Raw genomic sequence first — 22,288 nt, forward strand, 5'->3', positions numbered from 1 at the left:
CTGTATGATTTACTACATTCGCCTGAATTTAGATTGGTGGATATAATTTAGCTGCTTTTAATATTATTTGAGGGTAAATTCAGATTTCTTTGGATCTATTCCTTTTAGATGGGAATCTTTGTAGTTGTTCTGCTTTACAAAATAAGCCCTGTGTGTGCTCATGCTTTGGTATACAGTTAAATGTATGATACTGTTAAGAAAACACTAATCACTGGAAAGTGACCTTCATTTATTTATTTCATAAATATCATTATACAACTATATAATTACACATAGTAGGGAAGCTCCATTTAAAGAGTAGATGACTTACATTGAAATCATTTGACCTTTGTAAATTAGTATAAATTACACAGCGATTGTTGTAATGTTCTTTATCATACATAATAGTTATGATTGCTAGAGAGGCACTCATAAATCATTGCTAAAAGGGCTAGCTGCTTTCATGTTTTCAGCAGGTTGAGTTAAGGCAACAAGCCTTGCCAATTTGATTAATCTCTTATGTCCCTTAGTTGGTTCAGAAGTTTTTTTGAGTGTAAATTTGTATGTAGACAACAGAGTTTATATACTTTATGACATAAAATTAATCAGATACATCTACATATTTGTAGAATGGGGGGATTCTTGGCTCTATAAGAATAAGAAATTAATAATGGATGGAAGACTTTTTTTTAGGATGACTGGCTACAGGAAGAAATTGTAGTGACAGAAGCCGTGTGTAGTGAATTTGAATTAATGTTCCTTAGGGAGCTACCAGAGAAATATAATTTACAAGATAATCAAGAATGTAAATAATAGATTCTCTGTGGAGTTGTCTGATCACTGACATATATTCATCTGTATTGAAATGACTTCATGACTACATTCTAACAATTAGAAAATCGTTAGGGGTGAGATGTACATGTATACCTTCAAGAAAAGCAAAATATGTATTGGTAATAATATAATTTGACAGTCAGCTGTTAAAATGAGTACACTGTATACTTGTTAAACATTAGAAACTGGGCATGGTGGCTCACGCCTGTAATCCCAGCACTTTGGGAGGCCGAGGCAGGCGGATCATGAAGTCAGGAGATCGAGACCATCCTGGCTAACATGGTGAAACCCTGTCTCTACTAAAAATACAAAAAAAAAAAAAAGAAAAAAAAAAAAAAGCCAGGCGTGGTGGCAGGGACCTGTAGTCCCAGCGACTCCAGATGCTGAGGCAGGAGAATGTGAACCCAGGAGGCAGAGGTTGCGGTGAGCTCAGATCGCACCACTGCACTCCAGCCTGGGCAACAGAGTGAGATTCCGTCTCGAATAAAACACACACACACACACACACACACACACACACACACACACATTAGAGTAACTTACCTTGGAACATTGGAACAGTAATTCTGAGGGAACCTTGATCATTTATGAGAATGATCTCCCCTACATTAATACTGTGTCAAAACTAACATTATTGTATGCCTCAAAAAGTATTGGCATAGATGTTTTTAAATATAAGAAAATTCAAATGCATAATTGATGAGGGCTAAATGGCTCAATTTCCCAACCTCTAACAAAAATATGCCCTAACACAGCTCTGCGACTATGACTGCATTTATTAGAAAACATTTAGTAAAAATCATCTCTAGTTGAAACCCTCAAGTACCAGTTCTTCTTGATAATTCTCATGAACATTTGGAAATACCTTAAAAGAGAATTTAAATTCAAATCAAAAAACTTTATTTCACTTGGTTGCAGGCCAAGATACCTCTTTTAACCATTTCTGGCTTTTAGAATCCTTATCATGACAGCTAGTCCTGTCTCAGAGCTTCAGGAGGAAAAACTAGTCCCTCAAAATCAAGTTTGCTGTTGAGCTTAATAAGAGGTTTATGTATGTCATGTTTGTTTAGGAGAAAAGCACTTGTTCGACTCATTTAATCCTGGCCTGGTGAATTAAGGCTTGAATTAATACTGAGGGAACCTTGACTATACATCTACAAAATCAGTGTGTCCTGCTAGGCTTCTGATTAAGATAACATTAGCTCTTGCTTGAAGGCATCTTTCTTTGCTCCCACCATTTACCCAGTGGTAGATAATATATGGAGTGAAAAATGAAAAAGACATAGCTGGGCTTTAAAGCAAGATGAACATCTCTGTGGACCAGAAATGTGAAAGGAAAAAAAAAAAGCAAAACAGGACTTCGTGAGTTGTAAGTGGGGCTAACTTTGTGGGCTTTCACCTCCTGCTGTAGTAACAGGGATTAAAATTCTCCTTACAAGGTGGTGGCCCAGAGCCAGGATTACTATTTGAAATCAGAGCCCCACAAAAACACACCTAGAGAGAGACACATACACATACACACTTACACTTAAAAGCAACATGAAAAGAAACATTTTGCTGCAGGGATCTACAGCTTATACGCAACTATGGTCCTAATGCATAGAGCCAGGGGAAGAGGCAAAGATGCGCAGTTGGGAAAGAGAGCATCACAGCCTCGAAACCAGGACCTGAACCAATCTACCTACTGCCTGGCAATGAAATGAGCGACATCTCTGTATCACTCAATGTAGGAGCTGCACACTACCAACAGATGTAGCTCTAAACTCTAAGCCCCTGGGTATGGCTGGGAGCCGCCATAAAACCACCTGAGAGAGAGAGAATGAATTTAAAAAGAGAGGAAAATAGAAAATACACACACACAAGAATAACAGAAAATATACACATGCAAAACATCCCTTGCAAAATTTGTCTCCAAACCAGGATCCAAAATACATGAAGAAATGGGATGGCACCTCCACCCAAGTTAAACATCAAAAAATGAATTAGGCTGGGAACAGTGGCTCATACCTGTAATCCTATCACTTTGGGAGGCCAAGGTGGGAGGACTGCTTGAGTCCAGGAGTTTGAGACTAGCCAGGGCAATGTAGTGAGGTGCCATCTTTACAAAAAATAATTTAAAAAATATCAGCCGGGCATGGTGGTACATGCCTGTAGTCCCAACTACTCAGGAGGCTGAGATAGGAGGATTGCTTGAGCCCAGGAGATTGAGGCTGCAGTGAGCCATAATTGTGCCACTGCACTCCATCCTGGGCAACAGAGTAAGACCCTATCTCAAAAAGAAAAAGAAGATGAATTAATTCTAGAAGAAAGCAAAATGATAGACTAGTACAACAAAGATTTTTAAGTACATTTAAGATGCCTAGACCAGGTGCTGTGGCTCACACCTGTAATCCCAGCACTTTGGGATGTAATCCCAGCACTTTGGGAGGCCAAGGTGGGTGGATCACCTGAGGTCAGGAGTTCAAGACCAGCCTGCCCAACATGGTGAAACCCTGCCTCTACTAAAAACACAAAAATTAGCTGGGTATGGTGGCAGGCACCTCTAATCCCAGCTACTCAAGAGGCTGAGGCAGGAGAGTCGCTTGAACCCGGGAGGCGGTGGTTGCAGTGAGCTGAGATCATGCCACTGCACTCCAGCCTCTATCTCAAAAAATAAAAATAAAAATAAAAAGATGCTTAAAGGCATAAATAAGGGGTACCATTCACTAAAATAACAAGAAACTGAAACAGAGATGGATGAAATATAACTATGTCTGAAAAAAAGATATCTTTGCCAAAAAAAAACTAGTCATTGAAGTTACTAAACTCAATATACAGGATAAATTCTAGACTTTGCCCTGTCAGAGAAGGCAAGGGAATTAGAAGATGATGCTGAGAATATTACTATGCACAACACTCACAGAAAAAGATAAGAAATATAAATGAGCAATTAGGAGAAATGGAGAATTGACCACAGGCTCTACAGTATACCTTCCTGGAATTTAGAGGTTTATTTACGAGTGTATTTGAGAGGTTTCAGAAGAAGAGAATGGAGGAAATGGTAAAGAAGTCATATTTGAAGCTGTAATAGCTGAGAATCTTCCAGAATTGAAGAAGGATGTGAGTCTTTAAGGAAATGTGCTCCCAAGAGAAATTTCAAACATCTGGGAAGGAAAGAAAGGCCTGCATTGAGCAATTGATATTCTTTACAGCTCAGCTTTGAGAAGCTTCGGCTGATTAAAATGAGCCTTTTCTGTTTTTCACTGGAAACCACCAAAACAGAAATGTAATGTGTTGTATATACTAAACCATGCCTCTTGAACAAGGGTACTTATAAATAAATCATAAAAGAAGAGCCTTGTGGACAACTAAACCCACAGGATCAAGACACCAAGGAAGATCTCTCTAGAAAAGGCAGTCTCCTCTCAGCACCTGTGAAAAATAGGTGGGAAGACAATAATGGCTTATTGTACTATCCTGAGGTCCATGTCTAAAAACTGTTTTCAAAAGGAACACCATGGATGACCCAATCTGGTAGAAAGAAAAATTTGAATAGGATTTTACATAAAAAGTGTTGCCAGTTAGAACATTTTGTTGAAGTTTTCTTTTAATGAAGAGGGAAAAATAGAAAGTAATTCCTATGGAATGAGACCTTGTGAACATTGGATACTGCTTCAAGTTCACAGAAACATTGAACCGATTGCCAGTTAAGTTGTCAGAAATTAGATTTAATTAATGTGGACAGTTACATACATTGGTGCACACCCAGAGGACCCGTGTGCAGAATCTGACTGAAGGTATACTTACTTTGATGAATCTCTTCTCATCATTGCTTTGTCAGATCAGATTGCTATGAAATAAACTATACAAACAACTACCCTTGAAGACTGATAGCAATAGGATTTCAATCAGTACAGATAGGAGATTCTATTTCTGTAGATGAAAAAGATCATACATTGATTTTCTGCATGACTTTAAATTCCTGGAAACCTTGTAATGTTAGGTACTGGGTAGAATGAAAAAAAATGAAGCAAAACAAAGAAAAAAACAAGAGAAGATTGGGTTTTATTTCTGCTTCAGTGTGGAGATCCCGCCTTTTGAAACTGAGCATTTTGGAAGACATGCCGTCCCCTGTGGAATGTTCATTCCGAGTATGGGACAACAGAAAATACTTAGGAGACCTGGTCATGAGGTGATCTTGCTTTCTCAAACTGGACAATGGGAAAACTCTTCTTGGCTACTCACTACTTACATTTCGTGTCTTTTCTCATTGATATAGATCTCCCACATTTGTGGATAGGAATTTCTCTCACCTGATGAAATATCATCTGTGAACAACAGAAATATGTCATCTTATTTTGGTATTTGTCACAACCAGAAGGAGGATGTCAAGAGTTGTAATCAGTCACTGGGTATCAAATATCAGAAGTGTCCTCAATTGGAATTGTATTCTCAGTAAATCCTAAAGCATTTGGGACCTTCACATGTGCTAATACTATTTATATTTATTTGGACATTAACCAAATATAACCAAAAGAAAGTGGAATAGCCATAGAAACCTTTAAATGGAACAAAATTTATGGCAATAAACATTATTAGGAACAAATAGTATACTACACAGAAACAGTACAAGAACAGTCAGGATCTTTTGTGCATCTAACTACATAGGTCCAGAAATATAAAAAGTGAATTGTGATAGAATTAAAAGGAGAAACTAACAAATCCATAATTATATTTCAACACTCCTCTAACAAAAATTGATAGCTACAAATAATCAAAAATTAGTAAAGATATAGACAACTTTAACGTTAAACAAAAGCAGCACACTATGTATTTAGAGACTCCGTCTTTCCAATGGAAAAATACGCATTGTTTCAAGTACTCAGTGAACATTTTTAGAAAGTGACTATGAACTAGGTCACAAAAAGCAGTATTGCTAAATTTCAAAGGATCAGTATCATACAGGTATTCTCTGATTGAAATGCAATTAAATTAGAAATGCACTAAGAAGTGGAAATGGAAATATAACCACTGTGCTCCTAAATGACTATGTGTTAAGTTAAAAAAAAAAAAAAATCACCGTAAGAATTACAAAACATAAGGCACTGAATTGAATCAATTGATGTATATAAAAACTTTTGGCATATAATTAAAGCGGTACCAAGGAAGAAATATATAACCCTACGTGTGTTCATTAAAAATAAAAAATAAATGACTTAATCATCCAACCTGTAAAGCAAGAGGGAAAAAAAAGAGTAACAAGTAAAACATTATTAATGGACATAAAATGAGACCACAGTAAGTAAGGAGCTTCACTGCATTCTTGGATGTGAAGACTCAATTATTATGAACTTACTTCTTCCCAGTTTAACCTATGAATTCAGTGTAATTCAAACTCAAAATTTCAACAAGCATTTTCATAAAAATCAGAAAAATAGACACTAAAAACATGGAGAAGATTAAAGGGGTCAGAATAGTCAAGACAATTTTGAGGAAAACCAAAGTGGGCTGAGAAGGCCTATCAGACATCAATTGATTTAAAATTGGAGAGTGGGATCTACACAGGGATATACAGATAGAACCACAGACTAGAATAGAGAGCTCCGAGTATTTATGGACACTTGATGTTTTGCAGAGGCATCGTTAGAAATCAAGGGGAAATAGAGGGACTATACAATGAATGAGATTGGCTTCATAGTTTATCCATGGGGGAAAAGTAAAATTAGATCGCATGTTCACAGCAAGCATCAAAATTGATTCTGGGTAAAGTCCTAAATGTGAAAAACCAAATTTTAAACTTTAAAAATGTAGGTGTAAGAAAAGATTTTCGTGAACAAAACATCAAAAGCAGAGAACATAGAGGGATATGTTAAAATGTACATATTTTATACCATAGGATGCCATAAACAAAGTTAAAGATAAGCTACACTAAGATAAGGGTAGGAGATCATATTTGCCATGCACATAACTAACAGTGGATTAGCATCTAGAACATATCCAAAACTTTAATAAGAAAAAGACAATCCAGCAGGAAAATGGGTAAAGGAAGCATGAAAAGCCAGTTAACATGGAAGAAGTTTAACCTCACCAGTAATCAGGGATGTATGTGCAAATTAAAATGCACCCATCAGGTTAGCTAAAACTTAAATGTCTGATAACACCAAGTATTTGATGAGGAGGTGGGTCAAATGGAAAACCTTATTCACTACTGAAAAGAGAGTAAATTGGTAAAACCACCGATTTGTCACCCAGAGCAATTCAGTGACATGTAGCAATGTTGAAGATGTTGCTAAGATCCAACAATTCCACATCAAACTATATTCTGTAAAGAATCTCTTAAACAGGTATCCAAGGAGACAGGTATATAAAAGAAGTTCATTGCATCATTGTTTATAACAGTGAAAAGTTATAAACAACCTAAATGTCCATGGACAGGAAAATGTTGGCATATTCAAGCAACAGAATAGTAATACCTTACAGCAGTTCAAATAGCAAACTATTATGTATCGACCTGGAGAAATCTCCAAAATGGTGTTGAAGGCAAAAAGCAACTCTTAGAATGGTATGTATATTCTTAAACATGAAGTTCTTAAATTTAAAGTTTAAGAACGTGCAAAATAATGCCATTAGATTGAATCACATAAAATGGGTGGTTCTGTAGGTGAAAGAAAAATACAGGCAAACATCAGCATCTTTAAGTTCAACCTAATATTTGTCTATACATTCATGGTAACACTGGGCATGAAATTCAGTGTGGCATTATCTCCTTGAGGGCAGTGGGGAGGAGAGAATGGTATGGCGTTGAGGCGGGCATGTGAGGGAGCTTCTGCTTTGGCTGTTATCCTTTCTTTCTTCAAAAAACTTTTGAAGAAAATACGGCAAATGATAAACTTATCAAGGCGAGGTGGTAGGAACATGGTTATATGTACTCCATTCTTATACATTTCTGTTGAAAATATTTGCTAATGTTTAAAGCAAACCAAAGTGTTGTAGAGGTATAAAATTTTTAATCTCATGACATTATAAAGAAATACTTACAAAGTGATTAAATCCTTTATTGCTTACTTATCTGAACATAGCACTCATGAGGCTTTTAGCATAACATAAAAAAATTGAAAAGCATGGCTCCCTTCACACACCAGGCAAAAGCTTCACATTTTGTTTTGTTCTTTTAGCACTGGTAAGATTGTCATCATTAAAACCATTCATTAGTGCCTCTCTTTTGCTTGCTGTTCTTTGGTGGCAGTCAGATGCATCTATCTACCATGGTATATAAAATTTGGTGATGATATTCAAATTACTTTTTTTCTTCTTTTTCTTTTTCTTTTTTTCTTTTTGACTTCTTTGATGCCAATAGGAATCTGCAAGCAGAATATGACCGTCTAAAGCAGCAGCACGAACATAAAGGCCTGTCCCCACTGCCGTCCCCTCCTGAAATGATGCCCACCTCTCCCCAGAGTCCCCGGGATGCTGAGCTCATTGCTGAGGCCAAGCTACTCCGTCAACACAAAGGCCGCCTGGAAGCCAGGATGCAGATCCTGGAAGACCACAATAAACAGCTGGAGTCACAGTTACATAGGCTAAGGCAGCTGCTGGAGCAAGTGAGGAGAGAGATGGGATTTTTACAAACATTCATTTTCCCTCTTGAACAAAACTAAACCGCAGAGAGCACTTTTTGTAGGTGTAACAAGCGTCAATTCTTAAGTGCTTGGTATGTGCCTGGCAAAGTGATAGGTATCAAAGGATAAAAGTAGAGGAGATAGAAAAACTAGTGTGTCTTTTTTATGTTTGTTAAATATTGTTTCCTACCAAAGTGATTTTTTCTTGACCAATTTGAAATACATCTTGGGGAAAAAAAACGCCAAAAGGTTTCCACTAGTTCTCTAAAAGTGAATATTTCACTTCTTGAAATGGAACTATTTCATTTGCAATTAGTTATATTTTCTGGTATACCTTTGTGTTTTTTTCTCCTAATCCCTAACATTTAGTTCTTTAAGCCTCCATTGAAAACCTAGCAAGATACTGCATCACCAGAACACCTACCTGGACATAGTTCTGGCTTTCTGGGAATTTTACATTGTGAATTATGTTCTATCTTGTTACTTAATACTTCACAAAGATACGAATTTTCCACTACAGTTTTGAGTTCTCACATAGTGTCATCATTCTCACATGACCTTCTAAATCTTCCAGTTATTTAATGTAATGATTTATAGTCTCATTCCAGTGTAGCTCTAATTTTCTCTCAAATTTATAAGGGAGCACAGTTCAGATACAAAGACAGTATCCATGGATTATATCAACAGTGAAATATCCCAAATTAATCCTTGGGAGGGCTTCTAAAGTAGGAAGGGTCAAAATTTATGATTCCTGAGTGTCTTTAATATTTTCATATTTATACATTTGTATGTTTATTGTGAAAAGTAATTCTGTTTTCTTTTGGATGACTTAGCCCCAGGCAGAGGCGAAAGTGAATGGCACAACGGTGTCCTCTCCTTCTACCTCTCTCCAGAGGTCCGACAGCAGTCAGCCTATGCTGCTCCGAGTGGTTGGCAGTCAAACTTCGGACTCCATGGGTAAGTGTCTTAGCTACTCTCAGATTTTGTTATCTGAAGAAAGGTAGAGTCACATTATAGTGACATAAATGTTTGGCCATAGGTGTTTGACTCATTTTGGTATCAGGGGGCCACTGAAAATCATATACCAGGTGAAAAAAATCTAAAAAGAAAATTCTAAAAAGATGTATTCTGGCAGCTCTATCTGGCCCACAGAAAACTAGTATAGGTGAGAAGACCAGTTAGGAGGCAGTTGCCAAGGTCAAGATTCGTGAGTTCTGAGGGCCTGCACTTGAGAGATGTGGGAGGAGAGGACTGTGACACTATTCTATAAAAATAGACTTGCCAGGGGACCGGGCGTGGAGGCTCACGCCTGTAATCCCAGCACTTTGGGAGGGTGCGGTGGGCAGATCACAAGGTTAGGAGTTGAAGAACAGCCCAGCCAATATGGTGAAACCCTGTCTCTACTAAAAATACAAAAATTAGCCAGGCATGGTGGCATGCGCCTGTAGTCTCAGCTACTCAGGAGGCTGAGGCAGGACAATCACTTGAGCCCAGAAGGTGGAGGTTGCAGTGAGCCAAGATGGCATCACTGCACTCCAGCCTGGGTGACAGAGCGAGACTCTGTCTCCAAAAAAAAAAAAAAAAAAAAGAGTTCCCAGGGTCTGGGGACTGACTGCAAATTTTACGGAGAGGAATGAAGGGAGAGGATTTGGTTGGAAGAAAATAGTGAAACTTTTGATTGTGGACATAATGTGTTTGAGAAATTGACAGGTCTTCTAAGTCATGTCCCAAAAGAAATTAAGATACAGATCTATACCTGAAGTAAGAGGGCAGACTAGAAAGACTTGAGAATGAGTTTCATAGAATTGATTGCTGAAGGGTGTGAGATGAGAAATCTATAAAATCTATAACAGGTGCTTCGATCCAGTGCCTTGGGGAAGACCTCCATTTGGGTGATGGAATAGTAAAGGATGGGTAAGTAGGGAGGTTCAAGGAAGATGTGATGACAAGGTGAAATGCTAAAGAGAGCTCAATGGAAATTAAAATAAATCACAGTCCATTGGGTCACTATAAATGCATTGGGTAATTTTGAGAAACCATTTTAGGCTAAGAGAAGGGAAGGTGGAAAACTTCTGTTGTTTCAATGAAATGAAAGACTAGGTAATCTTAAAATGAATGAGGATTAAGGAAAGTGAAGACAATTTTGAAACATTACCAAGTAAGAAGGAAGCCTTTGGCGGAAGTTGGATGAATTTGTTGAGGAAATGGTCAACATGGTCTGTTCTCATTCTTAGCAATGTTCTCTGCCTAGGACTAGGTTCTAAGAAAGGTGGAACTGATAAGGCATAAATGATCAAAGGTCAAAACGAGAGTAGGGCATTTTACAGTGGTAATGAATGGCTAGGACAGGGGTTGCTAGCCAGCTGCTCATTGGTTTTTCCTGCTATGTCTGGCTAGACAACAGAGGGTTTTATGAAGGCCACAAATACTTGGTCCCCCTCCCTCATTTCTCTTTCTCTGTAAAGGCCCAGTATGAGTCAGCTCCATCCTGTATCCTTACTTTTCCCTGTGTCCTAAACTGGTTATACTTGGTCCTCTCAATCTTACTTCACGGAATAGAAAAGACCTGTGACTCATTGATTCTGTACACTTACAGCTCTATTGCCTGATATGATGGTGCGTTCAGGAATTCATTTCATACTTAAGCTCCTCCGTGAGGGTAGAATAAAGAGAGGCAAAGTGCCTTAACCAAAATGGATAGGACAGAAAGGAAAAGTCAAGGGTGTGGGTGAGTTTTATGGTGAAAAATCTGGAGATCAGAGTCAGGAAAATTCAAAAGTTGGATATCATGGACGTAAAATACTTTCAAGCAATTTATACATCTACGATGGTGCCTCCCAGTGAGCTGCTGAAGATTTTACTTGGAGATCACTGACGGGTAAGGAGTGCAGTTCATGGAGTTGATGAGACCAACGTTGCAGAGCTTATCAGCAGAGGGGTGAAGTCCTTATCATGATGACAGTGGTAGATCAGGATGGAAAAGATGTTGAAGAAGATGGATGAGGGCTCTGAGGAGGTGAGCATTTCTGAGGAAAGAGACAGGGTGGTTGAAATAAATGTGATGAAGTTCAAGAACCTGGAGCAGTGGGAAGAGGCACATCCTCCTCTGGAGAAGCCAAACCTTGTAGGAAAGCCAGGTTTTGATTTTTTTGAGAAGGAAAAGGATATGTTTGAGGTTGTTTTCCTGAATTTACTACAGCTCCATGATTTAAGGCAACCTCTCTGTCACATTCTCTCTCTCCACCTGAGATCTAACTATAGCTAATAAACTGTTGGGATTGTAAATGGTAACACACTACATGAAAAACTATTGTATGCATTTGCAAAGTCGGTAAATTCTGAAAACAACTGAGCTTTAGTACCTCTTGTTTTTTTTTTACTTCAGGATTTTCCCCCATTTTTAAGTAAAGCATATGAAACTAAGTCAAATATTTTAGTGGTGAGATTCAGAGCCCTGGGTGCTTAGAAGCATTGATTATTTAGGTTGTTAACAATGGGGATTAGGCAGCATACCCATTAAAGCACCCAAATTAAAATGCACATTAGGATGTGGACCTGATGATCTGTGGAGCTAAAAAGATCATGATAGAACTGGATACCAGGACAAAAGTGCTATATTCCAATGGCTGAGTTAAGCTAAGAGATAACTTGCTGGTATAAAATGGATAAGCTGTGTGGTTAAATTTGTCCTCTGAAAGAAAAGACTGAATTCAAAGGTACTTTTTCTTGAACTGTGTATTAGTCTGTTTTCACATGGCTATAAAGAACTACCTGAGACTGGGTAATTTATGAAGAAAAGAGGTTTATTGCCTCAATTCCACATGGCTGGGGAAGGTGAAGGGGAAGCAAGGCCAGTGCTACGTAGCGGCAGGAGAGAGACAACAAGGGGGGAACCGCCACACTTTTAAACCATCAGATCTTACACGAACTCACTATCATGAGAACAGCATGGGGGAAACCGCCCCCATGATCCAATCACCTCCCACCGGATCCCTCCCACAGCACATGGGGATTACAAATTCAACATGAGATTTGGGTGGGGACACAGAACCAAACCATATCAAACTGCATAAGCTAACTTCATTTAAAAAGGGAAAAAACCTTACCGTCTTCTTGAAGGATGCACACAGGTGTTTAAATAAATGCAATGTGTATCCTCGTGCTTTGAAGGTTTGAGATATAAGGCTGGGATTTGCTGAACCACATTCTGGATAGAGCTGCATTCTTTAAATATACATCCCCGACGACTGATTTTCTTTTAAGTGATACATGAGACAAGTCATACTAGGTGATGTGTCTAAAGAGTCAACATATTTCCTCAAGCCATGAAATACTTATCACTGAGTCTCTATGTACCATTTGTGTTCTGTACAGTTCTTACTGAGACAATGTGCTAATGAAACTTACATTCTATTGGAGGAAGCAAATACAGAACAAAATGGAAATTAACAATGTTTATCCTCTATTGGCTCTCATGGGCTCCATACACAAATCTATGATGTCCGAACAACTCCTTATCTCTGATGACTCCTAACTTTCCACCAGATTACTGTTTTTTGAAGCATTTTATATTTTGTTTATTTAAAAAGTAAACTGTTCCTTTGCTTTTTAAAAAATAAAATTTATCATGTACATTTGAGGTTTATGACATAATGGCTCCCTAGCTTTTTATTTAGAACAATTTCAAACTTACGGCAAAATTGCAGTTAATTCAACAGTTTGCCACATTTGCTTTATATCTATTTATGTACTTTTACATTCATGTGTTGTTAAATGGATTGCATATATTTAGATTAACATGTATATCTGTATTTTAATGTATCTTTATATACTGTATGTGCTTATATTTTATGTGCATATTTAATCATATTCATGTGTGTATACAGTTTGTTGATTTTTTTCACTGATCCACTCAGTGGTTATGTTTCATACATAACACTTCACCCTGAAACACTTGAACATGTGTCTTCTAAAATGAAAGATATTCTTACATAAGCACAGTTACTACACTCAAAAAAGAACAATACTGTTATCTAATGTAGAACTTCAAATACCTCCAATTCTGCCAATTAATATTCCTTATAGCGATATTTTTCATTCAGGATCAATGAAGGCACAGCTTTGCATTTTGTTATGTCCCTGTAGTCTCCTTTAATCTGAAGCACTTTCCCAGCCTCTTTAAATCTTTCATGACATTGATATATTAGAAGAGGTCAGGCTAGATGTTTTGTAGAATGTCCCCCAATTTGAATTTGTCTGCTTGAATCCAAGTGATTGGGTTCAGGTTAAATGTTTTATGCCAGATTACCATATAGGTAAGGTATCCTCAGTATATCACATCAAGGTTTTCCTCAAGATTCTCCATCCCCTTCACCCTTCTTCACTCTCCCTGGGCACTCCTTCCATTCTTTGGCTTCTGCTATGTTGACAACTCTTAAGATTTCCAGCCCAGACCTCCCACCTGAGCATCTTCTGGATAAAATTGTAAATAAAAATAGAGCCCAATCTGAAATCATGATCAACCTTTGGAACATCTCTTCCAATTTCCCAATCTATAAAAAGTCATTTTCTACACATTCTTCCTTTACCTGCCTTCCTTAGCTATGTTCCACCACCATCAATCCAGTCACCAAGGTCAGTCTGTTTTGCTACTTATAAAAAAGAACAAAATTTTTCAATTCAGCTACTTCTACCCAAATTTAGTCCTCATCATGTACTACCTGAACAGACAATATGAATACTTTCCTAATTGGTTCCTCTGCCTTTGGTCTCTCTCCCTTTCTAGGCTATCTTCCAGATACTTCAGTTCCTCTTCTGCCATTCAAATGGTATCATATTATTCCCCTCCGTAAGCATTTTATGCCTTCTGTTTGACAACAGAATAAATAAATGTGCTCTTTTGCCTTGAGTACATTATGTTCTTAACCTGAAATATAGCATCCTTTCTTTTCACTCAGTGAGTTTTCTTTTGAAACTTAATCATGCATTATATCGTTCTGGTGTTGTTGTTGTTGGCGGTGGTGGTGGTGGTGTTGTTTCTTTTGTGTGAGACGAAGTCTCGCTTTATTGCCCAGGCTGGAGTGCAGTGGCACGATCTCGGCTCACTGCAACCTCCACTTCCTGGGTTCAAGTAATTCTCCTGCCTCACCCTCCCGAGTAGCTGGGATTACAAGCCTGCCACCATGCCTGGCTAATTTTTCTTGTATTTTTAGTAGAGATAGGGTTTCACCATGTTGGCCAGGCTGTTCTTGAACTCCTGACCTCAAGCAATCCACCCGCCTCAGCCTCCCAAAGTGCTGGGATTACAGGCGTGAGCCACCACACCCGGCCATGTTTTCAGGCAGTTACTAGTACTTCTTGCTTCTGCCTACAACTCCCTAGAACTTAAGCTCCTTAAGGACGGGATATAAGTCTTGCTCATTGTCATTACTATGTGAGGACACTCTGTGCGACAATCAGTAAAGTGCTTATTGAGTTAATTTTTTGGAAATCAAGCACAATACATTCTTGTGTACACATGGAACAGCCCACACGTTTAAGATATTTAGCTTTCACCACCATTCAAAACTGATCAGCTGGTAATCAGCAACAACACTGTACACCATAATATATTAAAGATGTTACACACAGAATTTATGTGTGAAATTGAAAGCATCTGTCCTGTATCATAAGGAAAAAAATTAATTGAAGCCAAATATTGGGTATTGGATAAATCATTGTGCTTTTTCTTCTAAAAAATACTGGAGAAAGGCAGGAAATACACAAGTAGTAAGATAACACATCAAGTTGGAAACTGGTTAAAATCCAAAGAAAAATGTTGGTGGGCGTATTTGCTCATACACAGTCCCCTTTATAAGAAAAAATAATTTCTTGTACACAACTCCTTTTTTAAAAAAGAGAAAATAATTTATTTAGATTCAGACAGAATCACAGGAGTGATTCTTGTGTCTATTCTGCATCGGCTGCATAGGTTCTGGCTAAAATCACTTTTTAAGTAAATAAAACCGTTATCAGTATTTGAATCAAAGAAAGGGAAGTGAGTCAGATGGCATATCATCCTTTCAAGAAAGGGATCTGAAACCATCGTTATGTTTCAGAAGACTGAAGAATATCTTGCCATGGCAAAGCATTCCTTTTCTTTTTTCTCAGATTAAATTGAGTCATCCGACTTATTTTTTCTTCATTTCAGCAGTGATTAAAGGAGACTATCATATTGTGCTGTATCACGGTACTGTTTAACTTTGACTATGTCTTTCCTTATTTTAAAAAATGTTTCAGTGATTTATTTGGACCACAACAGACAAGCCAAGACGACTAACTAGCTAATAATTCAAAAACCATTATTTTTCTTTTTATTATTTCAATAGTTTTCAGGGAATAGGTAGTGTTTGGTTACATGAATAAGTTGTTCGGTGGTGATTTCTGACATTTTGGTGCACCCATCACCTGAGCAGTGTACACTGTACCCAGCGTGCAGCCTTTTATCCTTCACCGCACTCCCACCCTTCCCCCTGAGTCCCCAGAGTCCATTGTATCATTCTTATGCCTTTGTATCTGCATAGCTTAACTCCCACTTATAAGTGAGAACATACAATGTTTGGTTGTCTATTCCTGAGTTACTTTACTTAGAATAATGGTCTCCAACTCCATCCAGGTTGCTATGAATGCCATTATTTCATTCCTTTTTGTGGCTGAGTAGTATTCCATGGTGTGTGTGTGTGTGTGTGTGTATACATACATATATATATATACACACACACACACACACACACGTATATACTGCATTTTCTTTATCCACTCGTTAGTTGATGGGCATTTAAGCTGGTTCCATATTTCTGCAATTATGAATCGTGCTGCTATAATCTTGGTATGCAAGTATATTTTTCACATAAGGACTTCCTTTCCTTTGGGTAGATACCCAGTAATAATGGTAGTTCTACATTTTAGTCCTTTAAGGAGCCTCCATAGTGTTTTCCATAGTGGTTGTCCTAGTTTACATTCCCACCAGCAGTGTAAAAGTGTTCTGTTTTCACCACATCCACACTGACATCTATTATTTATGTGTGTTTCTGGAAATCACCTTGGAGTAGAGTCAAGTTTAAGTGTTAAAGAATTGCCATCCATTGACACACAAAAAACTTGTTTGTAGTGAGGTCACATGACTGGCCCTGAAATCTACACAGAGGAAACAAAAACACCATTTCAAATCTCTCCATTGACCCTAAAATAATATATTTCTCTTCATTCTTTCTGTTTACACTTTAGGAGTGGGAGGGGCCTTAGACAGCACCTGTCTGAAGGGTAGATGAGGCCTGTCTGCATCATAATCACCTGGAGGAATTATACAAAATGAACATTTCCAGGCCCAAGCCCATTCCTATGGAACCAGAATTCTTGGTGCTGGTGGTGGGGGGGGGGTGGAAGTTTGGGAAACTTATAATCTACATTTTCACAATTTTTAAATATTTGTTTATTTTTTAAAAGCAATAATAAAATCATGTTAATGCATATTGCATATCATATGAAAAAATAATTATATCATCTCAAACAACAAATAATGTAATTTAAAGTCTTCTAGCAGCCACATTTTAAAAAGTGGCTATTTTACATTTTGACTATCATTTTATCATTTTACATAGTGGTATCACTTTACATTTTTGCAAATCTCTTTAATATCTTATAATATTAACAGGACAGCTGGGCTCTTTTCTGCTTCTGCATTGCATCTGTTATGCTGTTTTGTCAAAGTCTGACCTCATAGAGATATGTAGTTGAAAAAAAAAAGGGGGGGTGTATTTTAATAGCATTTTCAGATCATTGTGAATTTTTTTCTTTGCAATTTCACCAAAACTATAGAAATAGCAGTTTCTTAAAGGATAATTACAATGTGAAATCTGAAATCATATAATTGATTATATCATTGCCTATATCATTATATTGTTACATTAAAATATCTACCTGGAAAAAAAAAAAGAATTATCATCAACTAAGTTTAAAATCCCCCAAACACTAGCAATATGCTATTTGAGCAGGCAGTGAATCCATGAAGTAGGGATAAGGGCTGTGCAAGTCTCTAGTGTGAAACTGGAACTCAATAAGTATTTTCTTGTTGAATAACTGAAAAAAGTGAAAAGGTGTTTTTGTTTTGTTTTTGGTGATGAGGAGCTTGTGATGACAGGTATTATTGTTAGAGTCAGAAATATTTTGGGGTTGCCAATTTATGGTTTGGCTCCGTGTTCCCACCCAAATCTCATCTCGAATTGTAATCCCCATGTGTCAGGGGAGGGACCTGGTGGGAGGTGATTGTATCATGAAGTTTTCCCCCATGCTGTTCTGGTGATAGTGAGTTCTCAGGAGAGCTGATGGTTTTAAAAGTGTGTGGCACTTCCCCCTTCACTCTCTCTCTCTCTCTCCTGCTGCCATATAAGAGGTGCCTTGCTTCCCCTTTGCCTTCCACCATGATTGTAAGCTTATAATCATTAGGCCTCCTGGGGCCTCCCCAGCCATCTGGAACTGTGAGTCAATTAAACCTCTTTCCTTTATAAATTACCGAGTCTCAGGTAGTATCTCTATAGCAGTGTGAAAATGGATTAATACTACACCTATTGTGTTGTAGCTACATAGTGTATTATTAGACAAACCATAAATATTGTATCTGGCTTGTTTGATGTCCATAATAGTGTATCAGTCAGCTGTTGCTGCATAACAAATAACCACAAAATTCTCAAGTTGCATATTTCTTGTTCATGCATCTGTTGTTTGACTGAACTTTTGCTGGCATTCAGCTGGACTTGACACCAAGTTGTGGTCTGGGTTCAGATCTGTTCAACATGTCTGTCATCCTTCTTGGGCCAGCAAGCTACCTGGGCCATATGCTTCTTGTGCACATAAGCACAAGAGGGCAACCCCAACCATGCAAAGACATTCTAAGCCTCTACTTTTGTCATGCCTGCTTACATTCCATTTTCCAAAGTAGGTTATGTGGCCAAATCCAAATTCCCAGGCCAGGGAAGTACTGTTTTCCCAGCTCTTGTTCACTCTGCTTTATCTACATTGGATTTCTTGCTGTACTTGAGCAAGTCAGTCACACTCCCCTCTCAGAGTCTTTACATTTGCCAGTGCTTCCGTGTGGAGCACTTTTCCCTCAAATACTTGTGCAACTCATACCCTCCAGTTCTTAAAGCTTTTGCTCAACTGCATCTCATCAATGAGGACTTCCAAGACTCCACTTTCTGATGACTCTCATTGTCCCTTGCTAGCCCTCTCCTCAGAGTGTTCATCACCACTCAACATACCTATATAGTTTACTTATTTACTTGTTAAGCCTGTGTGCCTCCATAAGAATGCGAGTTTCACAGAGAGAGTGTGTGGGTGCGGTTTGCCTATTGATATATCTTCAGTGAACAATAGTTGGATTTTAATAAATATTTGAATAAATAAATTAATCTTACTGTTTTTAAACTTCTGTGGTTTTTAAAAGGCATTTTAAAAATCTGGGTTAGTATCAAATATTACAGTGGTATTACTTTAACTTCAGGTTTCATTTAGCTGTTTTAACTTTTACAATATATTCTGACACAGAAAATATTAGGCATTAAGCATTTTTTTTTTGACAGATAGTTTCTTTATTCATCCTCCTCCTCCTTCTTCTTCTCTTCTTCTCTTCTTCCTCCTCCTCTTCTTCATCTTCCTCTTCAACCTTTTTCCAGGCAACTTTAGCAGGACCCTTTGTACCATCAAACTTTCCTTTCGACTTATAGTCAGCAGCATCCTTCTCATACTTCTTCAGCTTTGCTGCCTTAGTGATGTAAGGCTGCTTTTCACTGTCATTTAAATTATTCCACATCTCACCCAGCTTTTTTGCCACATCTCCAATAGAGATGTCGGGGTTTGTGGATTTGATCTTGGGGTGGAATTCTGAACAGAACAGGAAGAATCCAGACGGTGGCCTTTTGGGAGCATTAGGATCCTCCTCCTTCTTGCCTCCCTTAGCTGGTCCATAATCCTTCATTTCCCGATCATAGAGCACTTTATCTGCCTTTGCCATTTCATCAAATTTAGATTTCTCTTTCCCGGACATTGTCTTCCACCTCTCACAGCACTTCTTGGAAAATTCTGCAAAATTGACAGGGACCTCTGGGTTTTTCTTATGTTCTTCTCTGCACGTCGGAACAAAGAAGGCATAAGCAGACATCTTGCCCTTTGGTTTCTTGGGGTCACCTTTAGCCATCCTGACTGTATTGTTCGCTAGTCTTGCATTAAGCATTTTTCAATGAGTTGATTTACTTCTATTCATGCACATATGTGATGTCTGATTTCGATTCTTAAAAAGAGATGAGCCTGGGCGTGGTGGCTCATGCCTGTAATCCCAGCACTTTGGGAGGCCGAGGCCGGCAGATCACGAGGTCAGGAAATTGAGACTATCCTGGCTGACACGGTGAAACCCCATCTCTACTAAAATATACAAAAAATTAGCCGGGCATGGTGGCACGTGCCTGTAGTCCCAGCTGCTCAGGAGGCTGAGGCAAGAGAATCGCTTGAACACGGGAGGCAGAGGTTGCAGCTAGCTGAGATTCCACCACTGCACTCCAGCCTGGACGACAGAGCACGACTCTATCTCAAAAACAAAAACAAAAACAAACAAAACAAACAATGAGTTAAAACCATCTTGAGAAATCGTGAAAATATTGAGAAAAGAAGAAAACAAGATTATATTCTACTTGTTTTTATACTACCTAGAATGTAATAGGCACTCAAAAAATATCTGAATGGATGCAATTATCACTGCTATAAAAGTTTTCCATTAAAGCAAATAAGCCAATTTTACATTTGCATTATACTTGGACACTCATTAAAGACTCACAGAGAGTTTATCTGGAAAGATAAACTTGGCTGACATCATTAGGTTTATACTTTATAATTTGATCTTTGAAATAATTCAGGAACAGGAATGCCAGTCACTTCATTGAACTGTGCCTGAATTTTAACACAGTACAACTGAGTTCCTAGAGCTCCAATATGATGTAATTAAACTGTCAGAAATATTAACATCGATGCTCATGAGCGTCGTTCATGATGTTCTCTTGGTTCTGATTTATTCGGTAAGGCATACTTTCACTAAAGTGGACTTACTGTCATTAAAAATGCCTCATGTTTCCCAATTCAGCAAAAATTTGCATCAGTAATGGAACAGAGAGATGTAATCAGCCCTTCAGTTGTCAGGATCTTGATCCTCTTGGTAGTATTTCATTCATTTCATCTTCACCAGATAATGGTAGTTTAAAACTGCAAGAAAAATGAAACTAAAAATACTGAATTTCACTTCTTTTTCTAAAGGCACAAACTTAAGCAAATAGTGCATGTGTGTGAGGGGGGAGGAAGAGAGAAAGAGAAGAGAGAAAGAGTTTGTAACTATTCCTTTTCTGCTTCGTGACCTTAATTCTTCAGCACCTGTTTCCTGTACTTGATATTGCAAAGAGGTTTCCTGTGGTATGTTACCAGGAGACTCACATAGTCTGAGGCTTTTTATCTACCTTACGTTCTTATCCCTCCATTCTAATAAAAATATGAAGCCTCACATCCACCTAGAATATGATTTTGTCTTAATGGTTAGCATTGGCAGTGATTCTTTTAGCTTCTGCTGTATATAAAAAAAAAAAACCACACAAGGAATAAATGCAGGATTATAATCATAGATGAAAATCCAAGTGGCATAGACCAAAGGAAATGACAAGCATATTTAAGTCATTTACTCACTGGCTTCCGAAGCAGTTCCAAGTCAGATGTAAAACTGAGGTTGTCCCTAAGCAAGTTCACTATGGTTGACTTGCTAAAGCAAGGTCTTGTTTTAGATGGAAGTGACAATGGACAAAACAAATAGAGCTTGAATAGAAGTTATTTTCACTATTGGAAGATTGTATATGATGAAAAATTACTTTCAAATTTTGTTTGCACCTAAGAAATCTCCCTTTTACTTGCAAATGCTGTTTGAAGTGTATTTCTTTAACACATGAACAAACAAGAGAGACACAGATCCACAAAATCTACAAGGAGACTTCCAATCCCAGTGAATATCATCCATCCATAGGTTTGTTTCCAGATCATCATTCTCTCCTCACATAAACAGTCAAAATTTTTGTAATGTCTTCTTTATAAAACCCAAAACATAATTATGATAAAGTAGTCCCAAGTAACAAAGAGGAAAGGACTATAACTCTCTGGTATATGCCATATCTACAGTTTTTAGAATATTCATATTTCATGACCTATATAGGACACATACTATTTTTATTTCTATTACATTGGAGTTTAAAGGTACTTGAGTTTCATTTGTATTTTTGGTTAAATGTCAAAAGAGTGAAGAAAAGACCTCAGTGTCTCAACTCCCTTCTTACCTTCATGAAGTGATTGCAAAGTGTTCAGTTCTTATTCTTTTGTATTGAGGAGACTGCACTGCAAGTGTGCAGTAATACTTATTTTATTACATAGAACAAAGTTTCACATTTGTTAATGGGGCACAAAAGAGAGTTTGTCAGTTTTACCTTTTTCCATTGACTTTTTTTTTTTTTAATTTTTAGATTTATTTTGTTTGTTTGTTTGTTTGTTTTAAATAGAGACAAAGAGTCTCACTGTGTTGCCCAGGCTGCTCTCAAATTCCTGGCATCAAACACTTCTCCCACCTCGGCTTCCCAAGGGGCTGAGATTACAGGCATGAGCGACCACACCCAGCCTGTTTTTTACTGAAGTATAATATTCGTACATATTTATGGAGTACATGCGATTTTTTTTTTTGCATACACAGAATGTGTAATGATCAAGTCAGGGTATTTAGAGTATTCATTATCTCATGTATTTATCATTTCTATGTGCGGGGCACA

General features: G+C 37.8%; 1 protein-coding gene and 1 pseudogene across 10 annotated transcripts in view; one reads left to right on the forward strand and one right to left on the reverse strand.

The window, feature by feature from the left end:
* The window catches only part of DMD (dystrophin), a 2,174,064-nt gene that overhangs the window by 2,136,543 nt on the left and 15,233 nt on the right, over positions 1-22,288 (forward strand). For all 10 annotated transcript variants that reach the window (XM_031660704.1, XM_031660695.1, XM_031660696.1 and 7 more), the window contains 2 exons: positions 8,150-8,393; positions 9,245-9,368. In XM_031660704.1, the coding sequence (XP_031516564.1) occupies positions 8,150-8,393; positions 9,245-9,368 (368 nt within the window). The remainder of the gene's footprint in view (positions 1-8,149; positions 8,394-9,244; positions 9,369-22,288) is intronic.
* On the reverse strand, positions 17,915-19,841 carry LOC103880692 (annotated as a pseudogene).

This window comes from Papio anubis, chromosome X (genome assembly GCF_008728515.1).
Source record: "Papio anubis isolate 15944 chromosome X, Panubis1.0, whole genome shotgun sequence".
In the NCBI taxonomy this organism is placed as follows: domain Eukaryota; kingdom Metazoa; phylum Chordata; class Mammalia; order Primates; family Cercopithecidae; genus Papio; species Papio anubis.